Below are 14,304 nucleotides of genomic sequence, written 5' to 3'. Positions count from 1 at the left end.
GGCAAATAAAAACCTAACAGAAAAAAATTAAATCTGACAAGATATATTGAGGAGAATTATTTCTACAGTTGTTAAAGGTTGTACATTTAAGGTAAAAGCTGTTTCAATATTACATTCCAAAAAGTAATTGGACAGATAGTGAAAGTCAAAGTGACAGAGCAAGGGGCAGTGCCGACGATTTGGGCTAATGGGGTGGCACCCTGACAGTTAGCGCAATGCTATTACAGTCACATAGCTGTTAGCATAATGCTATTACAGTGCCAGTAATCTGGGTTTAATTCCCACTGCCTGTGAGGAGTTTGTAAGTTCTCCCTGTGACTCTGTGTGCTTCCTCCAGGTGCTCTGGTTTCCTCCCAAATCCCAAAGACATACAGGTTAGTAGGCTAATTGGTCACATGGGTGTAATTGAGTGGCAAGGGCACGTTTGGCCTGAAGGAAATGAAAAAAGAATTAAAAATAGTTAGCTTACACTTCTGAAAGATTAGCAAAGGCCTGAAGATTGTAAGACTGCTTCCTCTTGTCTCAACTTGTGATTACATTTCACATATTTTTCTCAAATTCCTTGTGTAAAATTCCTCATGTCTCTATATTCCATAAGCATTTCTAATATCATTATTATTGGTGTGCTTTGGAATATTTTCAATATAACTTCAGGCAGGAGGTTGGGTGTCTGTACTAGAACAGGGCACAAGGTGAAGAAGGGAGAAGGGATATTTCCATGTATGGCAATACTACTTTAGCCAGTGTTGCTGAAAATGTACCCACTGTCCTCTCCTCTCTAATACCCATTTCTGGTTGATTGCCATGGCTATCACATCTGTCTATGTAAAATTTTCTGGACTTCAGAATTAATCTATTATGCACGCAGCGATTTAAGATGTTTCACTGCAGTAAGATGGCACATACATCTAAAAGGTTTATTTTTGACTAGACTTGGTTTCTTCTGCAGTGTTCTTGGACTAAATGATTTATGAATGTAGAAGCAGAGAAACTGACCTCATACCATCTTTCTCTGTAAAGGCAACACAGCTCTGCCATGCAATAATATGCCTCAGGTTTCATCTTCTGAAATATTATGCGCCATCCTGTTTACTTTCCATAAACTCAAGGCATCAAAGCCCTTCTGTAGATTAATTCAATAACAACAATAACTTCATGGAGCAGAATCAATGTGTTAAAATCTCCAAAATGTTTGCAGGAACACACTCAAAGAAAATTAGACTCTAAGCGCATCAAGCCAGGTGATTGATTAAAAGATAAGTTTAAAAGAACGCCTTGAAGGAAGCAGGGTCTAGAGCAAGAGTTCCAAACCTGGGGTCCACGAACCCATTAGTTAATGGTAGGGTTCTATAGCATACAAAAGGTTGGGACCCCTGATCTAGAGTGTTGCTTTTCAGATAAGATGTTAAGTCGCCAAGGATCTATGGCTCTTATTTCAAAGAAGCCCCTGTAAATCTCCCCAATTTATTTACCAATATGTTTCTCTGAACCAGTATCAGGAAAATCCATTTTCTGATTATCTCCTCTTTGCAGTTTGTGAGGTTTTGCTGTGCTCCTATTGGCTGCTGCAGTTCTGAGAATGAGAAGGCAACAACATTCAAAGTTTGTTTTATCACCTGTAGAATCCCTTAAATTGTGAAAGCTGTGATATAAATGCAAATCTTTTAATCTTGCCCTTACCACTGAGTGATTTTATTTTCGTTATTTTCTCTAGGCACAGCTCTTTTAAGCGACACTTGCCAAGGCAGATGCATGTGTCCAGCGTTGATTTCAGCACTGACTCCTTACCATACAAAGAACAGGCCACAAGCATTGGACGGATCAAACCAGAGCTCTACAAACAGAAATCTATGGACTCTGAAGATACAAAGAAAGAAGCTGGGAAAACCTGCGGGAAAATCAACTTCACGCTAAAATACGACTATGAGAATGAAATGCTGATTGTTACAATCCTCAAGGCTTTTGACCTGCCTGCAAAGGACTTTTGTGGAAGCTCGGACCCATATGTAAAAATTTACCTTCTACCCGATCGGAAAAGGAAGTTCCAGACTCGAGTTCACAGAAAGACACTCAATCCTACATTCGACGAAAGTTTCCAGTTTCCAGTGTCATACGAGGAACTCACCAACAGAAAGCTACACTTGAGCGTGTATGACTTTGACAGGTTCTCCAGACATGACATGATTGGGGAGGTGATTTTAGAGAACCTGTTTGAGGCCTCTGATCTCTCCAGGGATACCTCCATCTGGAAGGACATTCAGTATGCCACAACTGTGAGTACTGGAGACCCTTTTCCTATGCCGTTTGCAGAAATGTTCTGAGAAGAATAAACTTGCCACCAGGTCAGGAAGGTGTAAGTGAAGTACTTGTGGTACAAAGTGAAGTAGAAAGTTCCTTGATAGGTGGCACAGCACAGGTGGTTACAAACTAGAAACTCATTCTGCACACTGCCTAGCTTCATTTGCATATATAGATACCCCTGAATGTCGAATCAGACTCAGACCACAGCCTGAAAGGTAAAGTTAGTAAATTGGTTTATCATTGTCACCCTTGCAGTGAAAAAGACTTGCTTCGCATGCTATCTAAACGGCATGGTACCTTTGTAGTCAGCACAACACTTTCCAGTACGAGCAACCCGGGAGTTTGTACATTCTCCCTGAGACTAAGTAGTTTTTCTTCAGGCGCTCCGGTTTCCTTTCATGATCCAAAGACCTCCCGGTTGGTAGGCTAATTGGTCATTGTAAATTGACCCATAATTAAGCTAGGATTAAATCAGCGTGTTGCTGAGCAGCGTGGTGCAAAGGGCCAGAAGGGCCTATATCCTGCTGTGTCTCAGTAAATTAATTAATTAATCATACCTGTAGATTGAGACCTTATAAGAGTAAACAGTAACAGAATGCAGAATGAAGGATCACAGTTACAGAGAAAGTGCAGTGTAGCAGACAATAAGGTGCAAGGCCTTTGTGGGATAGATTGTGAGGTCAAGAGTGTTTTTTATTGTACTAAGACATCCCTTGATGGTCGTATAACAGCAGAATAAACGTAGTCCTTGAACCTGGTGGTATGTGTCTTCTGCTCAATGGGAGGGGGGGTAAGAACTAAGGATATTTGAGAGATTCAACGTGAAGAGCAAAACTGAATCAATGTCGCAGGGTGAAAGATGCCCCGTGTCCTGCCACAGACTGGAGTTGAAGCTGTGGGTGCTGAGGATTAGTAGGCAAGAGGTGGCACTGAGTGATAATTGGGTGGGAGCAGAGATCAACTACCAGAGGTCAGTGGGAGGAGTGGGAAAAAGAGCTGAGTGAGCTGGGAGCTGTTGGTATTTAGAGGATCAGAAGGGAAATCAAGTGTGGGTTGCGGCCTGTTTGGCAAGTTAGTGCAGGAGGTGCTGCTGTCACTGAAGGTGGAGGCAGAGGAGGGGAAAGGTGCCGACCATGAGTAAGTATGCCTGGGGTATTGCCTGATAATGATTGTAGTTACAGGAGATCTAGCTGAACCAGGCTGTCAGTACGGGACTAGGGACTCCTCTTTAAGTGTTGCTGAAGCATGCATAAACATGAGCAGTGCTGTGCCAATTTAGTTCAGCACAAGTGGCCTGCATATATGACAGGCCATGGATGTGTCTGGGGCATTATGATCAGATGTGTAATGGAGAATATTGTGCAAATCTTCTGTGCTTTACTGCACAGAGAGAAAATTGCAGATTTCAGGAGGTTTATTTTGCAATAAATTTGAAAAGTGTGCTGCAATGTAATTTTACAATCTGATTTCTGTGAAATTGTTACTCTGATCTTACAGTAGGTACGCTTACTTACCACTTTTACTTGATCAAGTACTTCAGTTGCAGGGTTGAGTTGGACAGCTATTGTTCCCTTTTTTTAGTATCTCATAAAATTATACTGAGGACCCAAGTAGAAGATGATCATTGAGAAAAAGGCATGTAAAATAGAGGAAACTTTAAACTGATTACCTTGCTTTAACATGATTGCTTCACTTCCTCTCATCACCGCTACTGCTTTATTTCAGATTTTACATGGTTTGTGAAGTTCTAGTTATGAGCTGGGCATTCAAATACTGGAAAATGTTTGAATGCGTTGTAAATTTCCAACATCAGAAGAGCACTTCAGCTCCCCCCCCCACCCCGCCCCCCAGCCAAATGACATTGTCAATTAGCTATCATTTCCTTGATTATCTTTTGGCTATGTTCTTCAGCATTATACTTGTATTAATATATGGAAATAGTGAGGAGTTATGTTCTCCTATCAACATCAGTATCTCTTGCAACTTAATGACATGTTGATGGGTAAGTACTTTTGGTGTTTTAGGTTCAAGTTAACTTCAGTTGGCCAAGTAATTACATTAGAGCAGTTTTGAACTGACAAATGGGCACAAGGAAAGAAACCTCCTCTTGAAAAGAAATGCCATTGAGAGAACCAGTTTGATCCTTAAGCCTATCCTCGTTCATTCATTATGTGCGCTGTTGAATGATATGGCTAAAGTCTTGTAGAGTCACTGCCTAGCTGATGCATATCACAAGTCCTGGTTTTACAACCTTTATCACCAGACAGACAATCTCTGAAGAGTATTGATAATGTCTGGAATCACCCATCTTGTAAAGACACTGCCCGGAAGAAGGTAATGGCAAATCATTTCTGTAGAAAAATTTGCCAAGAACAATCTTGGTCATGGAAAGAACATATGACATGGCACATAACAAACAAATGAATGAGCATAGATGATGCCTGACTTACTGAGTTCCCTGAGCATTTTATGTGTGTTCCTTTAATTAATTACTCCTTTGAAAATGTAGTGCAAGGTTCTTATAGGTTTTTTTTTGTGTGTGATTGTCCAATAGAGACTCTGAATTGCAGTCAGATGTTTTAGTTTGTACTGTTAAAGGAGAGCAAATTGAAGCATTATTAAGCATGTGTCTGATGCTGGAAAATTAATAAAAACAGGAAGATAAATAATGAACAGAAATGTCTAAGGTAATTACCTGAAGGATGTGATTTCACCTATAATCTAATCAGTTTAAAATTGCTTTTGTGAGCAGTTTAAAGATGAAAAATGGGCATTAATGTATCTTCTCAGCTACAGTGTTTGTTTGGTGATAGCTTGTTGGGCTGTAGTCATGACCAGAAAACTTCAGTGTCCCAAGCTGGTGACACTATTACAGCTCCATTAGACAACGCACTGCACTCTATTTCAGTGTGTCCCAACAGGTACAGTGCAATATCGAATTTGTAGCAGTTTTCTTGTGCAAAGGTATAATACAGGACTGTGCTTAAGTCTTAGGCACATGTATATAGCTGAGTGCCGAAGGCTTTTGCATGGTACTGTAGTAATTTTATGTATTGCTGCCACAAGAAAAACATATTTCATCACGTGTGTGAGCGACGATAAACCTGATTCAGTCATGGGTCTCTATTATGTGCTGAGTGGATGGGGGTAGGGAAACGGAAGCACCAGAGAGCCATCCTGTAAGGATCAATAACCCAATTGTTTGGAATCAAATGACTTTGCCTCGTGTCTCAGGGCTGGGTGTGTCTGATCCGCGCCATGCCATGCCATGCCTCTGATACTCCTTCTCTACCACCTGTCCCGCACCTTTCTGCTAGTGCACCACCTTCTCCATTCCCAACGTCCTTTGCTCCTGCCAGATTTACAAACTCACTCTCCACTCCACATTGACAAATACAGTGCTGTGCAAAAGTCCCAGGCACCTTATATATATATACCTATCACTTTTGCACAGTACTGTACAAATAAAGTTTACACATACGATTACTCAGACATAAATCTTCTTGAATGAAACATTCAGAGTTGCATGCTAGATTGATTTACATAATGACTTCACACGTCAATCATTGCTGTCATTAGTTCTACACCTGCACATTTCTGGAATGCTGCTTTCCGCCCACAGATTGTCAGTGTTTGATCACAACTCTCTTAAACACCTTGCTGCTTTTTACTGCCGTGATAGGCTATGTAAATAGAAGCTGCTGTTTACCTCTGCAATTAATGTCTGCTGCTAATCAACTTTGCCTATTTCAGCTGGTTATGTTCTCACACTTCAGAAAAGACTTGTGATGACATACTGGTGCAGGTGATAGATATATGGTTCCAAGGCTGTGACAGCAAACACAAATTACAGGAGCAGTTTGATCCAAACCCTGTAACTGATACAGAACGAGGTAAATTATCTTTCAGCACAGTTAGGTACTGGCAGGTAAGACTCTGTGAGAATCGCTGAGTCGTGGCCAAAAGAAAATCATAATTGGGAGCTTAACATCCAAGGATTCACATTTTATCAAACGCCAGGCAGGTAGGCTGAGGGGGTGGGGTGGTGAGGTGGCTCTATTGGTAAAAACATAAAATCAAATTGCCAGAAAATCATTAGAAAGAGGTGACCCTTTTGCTTGTTTTTTCTTTCCAGTCATTTCTTTAAGTGCATACCTCAGATAAATACTTTGTGGAGATTTGTGATATATATGATTATATGATATATATGTACAATGTCTGAAATACATCTGATGGAAATGTTTGTTTGATGAACTTCAATAAAAAAATAAATTACAGAGAAGGAGGTGACATACTTTTGGAAGATTTAGAATCCTTGTGGGCAGAGTAAGAAACTGCAGGGGTAAAAGACACTGATGTGGGTCCCATACAAGTCTCCGAACATCAGCCAGAATGTGGACTACAAATTACAATGGGAAATATAAGAAGCACGTAAAAAGGTCAATGTTACGATAATCATGGGGGATTTCAAATTGCAGATAGATTGGGATATCAGGTTGGTGCTGGATCCCATGAGAGGAAGCTTGTTGAATGTCTTCAAGATGGCTTTTTAGAGCAGCTTGTCGTTGAGTCCACAATTCTGGATTGGATGTGTTTAATGAACTAGATTTGATTAGGGAGCTTAGGGTAAAGGAACTCTTTGGAGAGAGTGATCACAATATGATTGAACTCAGCCAGCAGTTTCTGTATCACAGTTGAGTAAAAGGGATTACAGAGGCATGAGAGAGAAACTGGCTAAAATTGATTGTAGGGGGACAAGAGCAAAGATGACGGCAGAACATCAGTGACTGGAGTTTCTGGGGGCAATTCAAAAGGAGCAGTTTGGAGACATTCCAAAGATAAAGAAACATTCTAACAGGAGGATGAGGCAACCATGGTTGACAAAGAAAGTCAAAGGCGGCATAAAAGCAAAAGAGAGGATATATAATATAGCAAAATTAATGGGAAGTTAGAGGATTGGGAAGCTTTTAAAAACCAACAGAAAGCAACTAAAGAGCCATAAGGAGACAAAAGATGAAATACAAAGGTAAGCTAGCTGCAAAAGGTTTTACCAAAATTTTTTCCAATATATATACTAAGAGTAAAAGAGAGGCGAGAGTGGATATTGGATTAATGGAAAATGATGCTGGAGAGGTAGTAATGGGGCACAAAGAAATAGTGGACAAACTTAATAGGTATAGTGCAAAAGTGTTCACTGTTGAAGACAGTAACAGTATATCAAAAATTCAAGAGTATCTGGGGGTAGAAGTGTGTTAGTTGCTCTTACTAATGAAAAGGTCCTTTGGAAGTTGAAAGGTCAGAAAGTAGAAAGGTCCCCTGAACCAGATGGACCAGATGGTCAGAAGGCCTGAACAGATTAGATAAGGCAAAGTTATTTCCCATAGTAAGTGTTTCTAGGACAAGAGGGCACGACTTTAGGATTGAAGGACGTCCATTTAGAACTGAGATGTGGAGAAATTACTTTAGTCAGAGGGTGGTAAATCTGTGGAATTTGTTGCCATGGGTGGCTGTGGAGGCCAACTCATTGGATGCATTTAAGGCAGAGATAGATAGGTTCTTGATTAGTCAGGGCATCAAAGGCTATGGGGAAAAGGCTGGAGAGTGGGGATGTCTAAGAGTTGAATCAGCCCATGATTGAATGGCGGAGCAGACTCGATGGGCCGAATGGCCTACTTCTGCTCCTATATCTTAGATCTTATGACCACACCGTGGGATGAAAGAGGTGGCTGAAGAGATTGTGGAGGCATTATTAATGATCTTTCAAGAATCATTGGGTTCTGCAATGGTTCTGGAGGACAGTAAAATTGCAAATATCACTCCACTCTTTAAGAAAGGAGGGAAGTAGAAGAAAATAAATTATAGATTAGTTTGCCTGAATCAGTAATTGGTTAGATATTGGCGCTCATGAGGTTTTGGAGTATTTGGAGGCACATGATAATGTAGGGCAAAGTCAGCAAGGGGAAATTTTGACTGACAAACCGGTTGGAGCACTTTGAGGAAACAACAAGCGGGAAAGGCAAAGGAGAATCGGTGGATGCTGCTTACGTGGATTATCAGAAGGCCTTTGACAAGGTGCCACTCATAAAACTACTTAATATGGCAAGAGCCCATGATATTCCAGGCAAGATACAGGCATGGACAGAAGATTGGCTGAATGTCCGAAGGCAAAGACTGGGAACAAAGGGGGCCTATTCAGATTGGCTGCTGGTGATTAATGGCCTATTGGGACAGCTTCTTCACATATTCTGTGTCAACAGCATGAATGATGGATTTGATAGCTTTATGGCCACGTTTGCAGATGACACAAAGATAGCTGAAGAAGCAGGTACTCTTGACAAAGCAGGGAGTCTACACAAGGACCTGGACAGATTGAGAGAATGGCAATGGAGTAGCAGGTGGAATATAGTGTAGGGAAGTGCATGGTCATGCACGTTGGTAAAAGGAATAAACACATAGACTATTTTCTAAAGTAGGGGAAAATGCAAAAATTAGAGTCGCAAAGGAGCATAAGAGTCCCTATGGAGGATTCACTAAAGGTTAACTTGGATAGATAGATAGATAGATAGATACTTTATTCATCCCCATGGGGAAATTCAACATTTTTTCCAATGTCCCACACACTTGTTGTAGCAAAAACTCATTACATACAATACTTAACTCAGTAATAATATGATATGCATCTAAATCACTAACTCAAAAAGCATTAATAATAGCTTTAAAAAAAGTTCTTAAGTCCTGGCAGTTGAATTGTAAAGCCTAATGGCATTGGGGAGTATTGACCTCTTCATCCTGTCTGAGGAGCATTGCATCGACAGTAACCTGTCGCTGAAACTGCTTCTCTGTCTCTGGATGGTGCTATGTAGAGGATGTTCAGGGTTTTCCATAATTGACCGTAGCCTACTCAGCGCCCTTCGCTCAGCTACCGATGTTAAACTCTCCAGTACTTTGCCCACGACAGAGCCCGCCTTCCTTATCAGCTTATTAAGACGTGAGGCGTCCTTCTTCTTAATGCTTCCTCCCCAACACGCCACCACAAAGAAGAGGGCGCTCTCAACAACTGACCTATAGAACATCTTCAGCATCTCACTGCAGACATTGATAAGGCAGGAAGGCAAATGCAATATAAGCTTTCATGTTGAGAGAACTAGAATATAAGAGCAAGGATGTGATGCTGAGGCTTTATAAGACATTGGCCAGACTGCCTTAGAATGTTGTAAACAGTTTTGGGCCCCTTCTCTATGAAAAGACATGGTGGCATTGGAGAGGGTACAGAGGAATTTCATGAGAATGGTTCCAAGAATGAAAGTGCTGCCTGGAGCTTAGAAGAGTGAGGGGAGATCTTATTGAAACCTATCGAATATTGTAAGGTGTAGAAAGAGTGGATGTGGAGAGGATGTTTCCTCCAGTAGGTAATTCTAGGACCAGAAGGTACAGGCTCAGAATAGAGGGTTGTCCACTTAGAACAGAGATGAGGATGAATAGCCAGAGGGTGGTGATTTGTTGCCACAGATAGCTATGAAGGCCAAGTCATTCAATGTTTTTAAAGCAGAGGTTGATAGACCCTTGATTATTCAGAGCATCAAAAGTTATGTGGAGAAGGCAAAAGAAAAGGGTTGAGAGGGATAATGAGTCAGCGATGATGTTGGAATGGCAGAGCACAACTGATTGACTGAATGGCCAAATTCTGTTCCTACGTCTTATGGTCCTGGTGAGCAGAAAGCTTCTCTCCAGGAAGTGATGATGAGCAAGGAATTTCTCTTTTCTCTCTGTGCTTTAGATAAAGTCAATAACGCACAAAGGTTGAAAGCAAGCCAACACAAATATACTGTACTGTTGGTGTAGAAATGAGCATAAACTGATTAAACTATATGTTTAACAAGTTGGTTGCAGTGTGTTTGACACACTAATAGTTTATTGGTCAAAAAGGTGAACAACTATATAATGAATCCCGGTTACATCTGGAAATTTTCACATACTTCACATTAGTACCTCCTCAGAATTGAAACAAAACAGTTAAAGCATAGTGGATATTTGAAAATAAAGAGGGGTATTTGAAATGCAGAGTGCTTGAAATGGAATAAGTGAATCAGCATACCCTTCATCAGTTTCAATATCCTGGGAGATATGTGACGGCAGCACCATGAATCATTCGTCCACATAACACTGTCCACCCATACACATAGAAATGCATCAATATATTACTTCTTATAGTAACATTTGCTTAAAAATGAATATCTTGCTGTTTATATACACATTGGTTTGTTATGCCAGGAAGGAAAAGCTTACCAACAGGGAAAGTTTATGATGAAGATACTATGTTCCTAAGTGATAAAGATCCTATGCCCTCTTCCCATTGCTACCATTAGGGAGGAAGTACTGGAGTCTGAAGGCACACAGTTAACAATTCAGGGGCAGCTTCTTCCCCTCTGCTATCAAATTTCTGAATGGACATTGAACCCATGAACACTACCTCCCTATTTTTTTCTCTCTTTGCAATGCTTACTTAATTTAACTTTTTAAGTATACACACAAGCACACACTTTTTACTGTAAATTATGATTTTTATTATTATGTATTGCATTGTACCACTGCTGCAAAAACGACGAATTTCATGACATATGCCAGTAATATTAAACCTGATTCTGGCTTTGATTCTAAGCCCATTTTCTTTAGATTGTTAGACATGAGACTTACCTGAAGTTGGATAGCCACACTCCAAGAAAAAATGTTGACTCACTTTTCCTGTACTGAATGCTGTAAATCTGCGTGGTATCGATGACAACACAGGTGATTCAGAAATACCTGTACACAGTGTGCATCATTAACCTCGGGGCTACATCAAGATTATCTCAGAAGTGACAGCTCGACTGCTCGAACCTCACAGCATCACGATCGTTCACAAACCAACAGCGACTTGTCTCAAGACCAACGTACCAGTGAAGACAACTGACAAAAGCAATGTGGTGCACAGGGTCACCTGTGGAGATTGCAACAAGAACCACGTCGGCCAGACAGGACATAGACTCTCAACTCACTTACAGGAACACAAACTGGCGGTACAGAGACATGACCCACTGTTGCTGATCATGGTACATGAAGACTGAGGGGGACACCATTTTAACTGGGACATGTCTGAAGTTCTGGCACAGGCTAACATGAAGCAGCCACAAGAATTTTTAGAAGTGTGGTTCTCTTCTGATAATTCCATCAACAAACATATCAAAATAGGCACCACCTACAAACTCCCAACAGTCAAAGAAATGCAGGCCAATAGAATTCAAAGGTCAACTGAAGGAGTAGCCAATCAAGACTGAGGCAAGTGAACAGGGACCTACATGAAGGTGAGCACTTCCAGACAGAAACACCAACAACTATGCACTTTGACTGGTCATGAAATAACTGCAAGCTAATTGCCTGGCTTGGCAAACACCACAACATCAAATGTGCATCACCATAAAAGCACAATACATTATAGTAAAAGTCTATTGCCTCTCAGGGACTGAACCACTGCTAGGAGTTGTACATGATGAATACTGCAAGCTCTGAGTAGACCATCTTCAGTACCGTATGCCTTCTAAAACTTTTATGGCTGGCATATGTGGTCATCCGCTCCACTAGAGTCATGCTGTTGAGCCTTAAGGTGCAGGGCCTCGCTACAAGAAATGAAGACAAACTGCGCTAAATAAATAAACAAACAAACAAGTAAGTAAATAATAGTGAGAATATAAGTTGTAGAATCTTGAAAGTGAGTCCACGGGTTGGGGAATTGGTTCAGAGTTGAGGTGAATGAAGTTATACACAGTGGTTTAGGAACCTGATGGTTGAAGGGTAATAACTATTCCCAGACCTGGAGGTGTGGGACCTCAGGCTGCTGTACTTTCTTCCCGATGGTAGTAGTGAGAAGAGAGCTTCGCCTGGATGGTGAGGGTCATTGATGATTGATTCTGCTTTCATGTGGTAGTGTTCCTCGTAGATATGCTTGATGGTGCGGAGAGACTTTCCTGTGATGGACTAGGCTGTGTCCACCACCTTTTGTAGATGTTTGCAAATTGTAAGCTGTCCTGTGACTGTGTCCTGAATCTAATAGACTCAAAAGCTTCTTGGGTAGGCATTTGCTCCAGGGTTTGTATGGCTGGCACAAAGAGCAACACATTTACTTTCTGAGCAGGCTAAAGGGAGCTGGACTATGCTCAGCTTTACTCATGATCTTCTACAGACGTGTGGCAGAGGGACTCCTAACATGTAGAATCACTGCTTGGTATGGAAACTGCACTGTTGCAGACAGAAAGGCTCTACAATAGGTAGTCAAAACTGCCCAAAGCATCACTGGCATCAAGGACAAATATACAGAAAGTGCCAGAAAAAAAGGTTGGCAATATCGTGAAGGATCCCACCCACCCTGCTCATGGACTGTTTGTCCTACTCTCATCAGGGAGGAGGTTACATGCAATAGTATCTATGCCAGGACCACCAGGCTCAAAAACAGTTACATCCCCAAACAGCAAGGCTGGTCAATATCTCCACCCACTAACCCAACCCTCCACACCCACAACCAACACTACTTTATCATTTCCTGCCAGAGTCACCTTATGTACAGACAATTCTATGCCTCAAATCACTTTATGGACATTCAATCAGTCTATGTATATAAGCCATCTTATGTACTTATGTTTATTGTGTGTTTTATCGCTTACTTTATCATATTGAATTTTTTATGCTGCGTCAGATCTGGAATAACAATTATTTCATTCCTATACATGACATTAAACAAACTTGAATTTAAGTCAGAATATTGCACAGGCAACCTTTAGAGATGTCAGCACTTGGAATTCGATCAACTCTATTGATTCGAAAATGATCCTTGGAACCATAAAAATTGACTCAATAAGAACCATTCAAAGTCTCCTGTAGAGTTGACAATAATAGCCATTGATTTCTATGTAATTTTGCAGGAAACAGGAACATTGTCAGATGTCCTGAGTGAATCCTGCTCTGGATGTGACCTGCGCTCATTGTCCATCTTTAGTTGCAGGAAAGGAAATGCTGGCATTGTGATGGATATTCACTTTCCAGGGCCAAAGAAGCTTCTTGCTAACCTCAGCTTTCTAGAACAGCAGCATGACACTTCCAAAGGGTCAGAGATGTTTGTGATGAAGTTGAACCTCTAACAAATACTCCTTACTCAGCTTCCTGTTGTAAACAAGTAAACAATGAGGTCTTATAGGCCCATGTTTAAACAATGTACTGTATCAGAATCAGGTTTAATATCACTGGCAAATGTTGTGAAATTTGTTATTCTGCTTCAGCAGTACATTGTAATACATAATAATAAAAACTGTACTATGAGAAATATATATTTATATAAAAGCAAATGAAATAAATTAAGTAGTGCATCAAAAGAATGAATTATATATATGCCAAGGTGATGTTTACTGGTTCAATGTCCATTTAGAAATCTGATAGCAGAGTGAAATAAGCTGTCTCTAAATTGTTGAGGGTGTGCCTTCAGGCCCCTGTATATCCTCCTTGATGGTAGCAATTAGAAGAGGGCATGCCCTGGGTGGTAGTGGTCCTCAATGATGGATGCCTCTTTTTTGAGGCATCGCTTTTTGAAAGTGTTCTGGAAGCTGGGGAGGTTAGTGTCCATGACCAAGCTGTTTGAGTATACAACTTTCTGCAGCTTTTTCTGATCCCGTGCCATGGCTCCTTCATTCCAGACAGTGATGAAACCAGTTAGAATGTTCTCCATGGTACTTCTGTAGAAATTTGCAAGTGTCCTTTGTAACATACCATTTCCCCACAAACTCCTAATGAAATATACAACAGCTGCTGCAGTGCCTTCTTTGTAATTACATCAACATGTTGGGCCCAGGATAAATCTTCAGAGATGTTGACACCCAGGAGCTTGAAACTTCCTATCCTTTCCGCATCTGATCCTTGATGAGGAATGGTGTGTTTTCCCTCAACTTCATCTTCCTGAAGTCCACAATCAATTCCATGGTA

At 40.9% G+C, this 14,304-nt stretch overlaps 1 protein-coding gene across 2 annotated transcripts in view; it reads left to right on the top strand.

Moving 5' to 3' along the window:
- Positions 1-14,304, top strand: part of LOC140732005 (synaptotagmin-6-like) — a 476,663-nt gene that overhangs the window by 294,122 nt on the left and 168,237 nt on the right. For both annotated transcript variants that reach the window (XM_073054070.1, XM_073054069.1), the window contains exon 3: positions 1,715-2,273. In XM_073054070.1, the coding sequence (XP_072910171.1) occupies positions 1,715-2,273 (559 nt within the window). The remainder of the gene's footprint in view (positions 1-1,714; positions 2,274-14,304) is intronic.

The sequence above is a fragment of the Hemitrygon akajei genome, chromosome 8 (genome assembly GCF_048418815.1).
Source record: "Hemitrygon akajei chromosome 8, sHemAka1.3, whole genome shotgun sequence".
In the NCBI taxonomy this organism is placed as follows: domain Eukaryota; kingdom Metazoa; phylum Chordata; class Chondrichthyes; order Myliobatiformes; family Dasyatidae; genus Hemitrygon; species Hemitrygon akajei.
The sequence above is the reverse complement of the archived record's forward strand: the minus strand, read 5'-3'. Positions and strand labels throughout refer to the sequence as shown.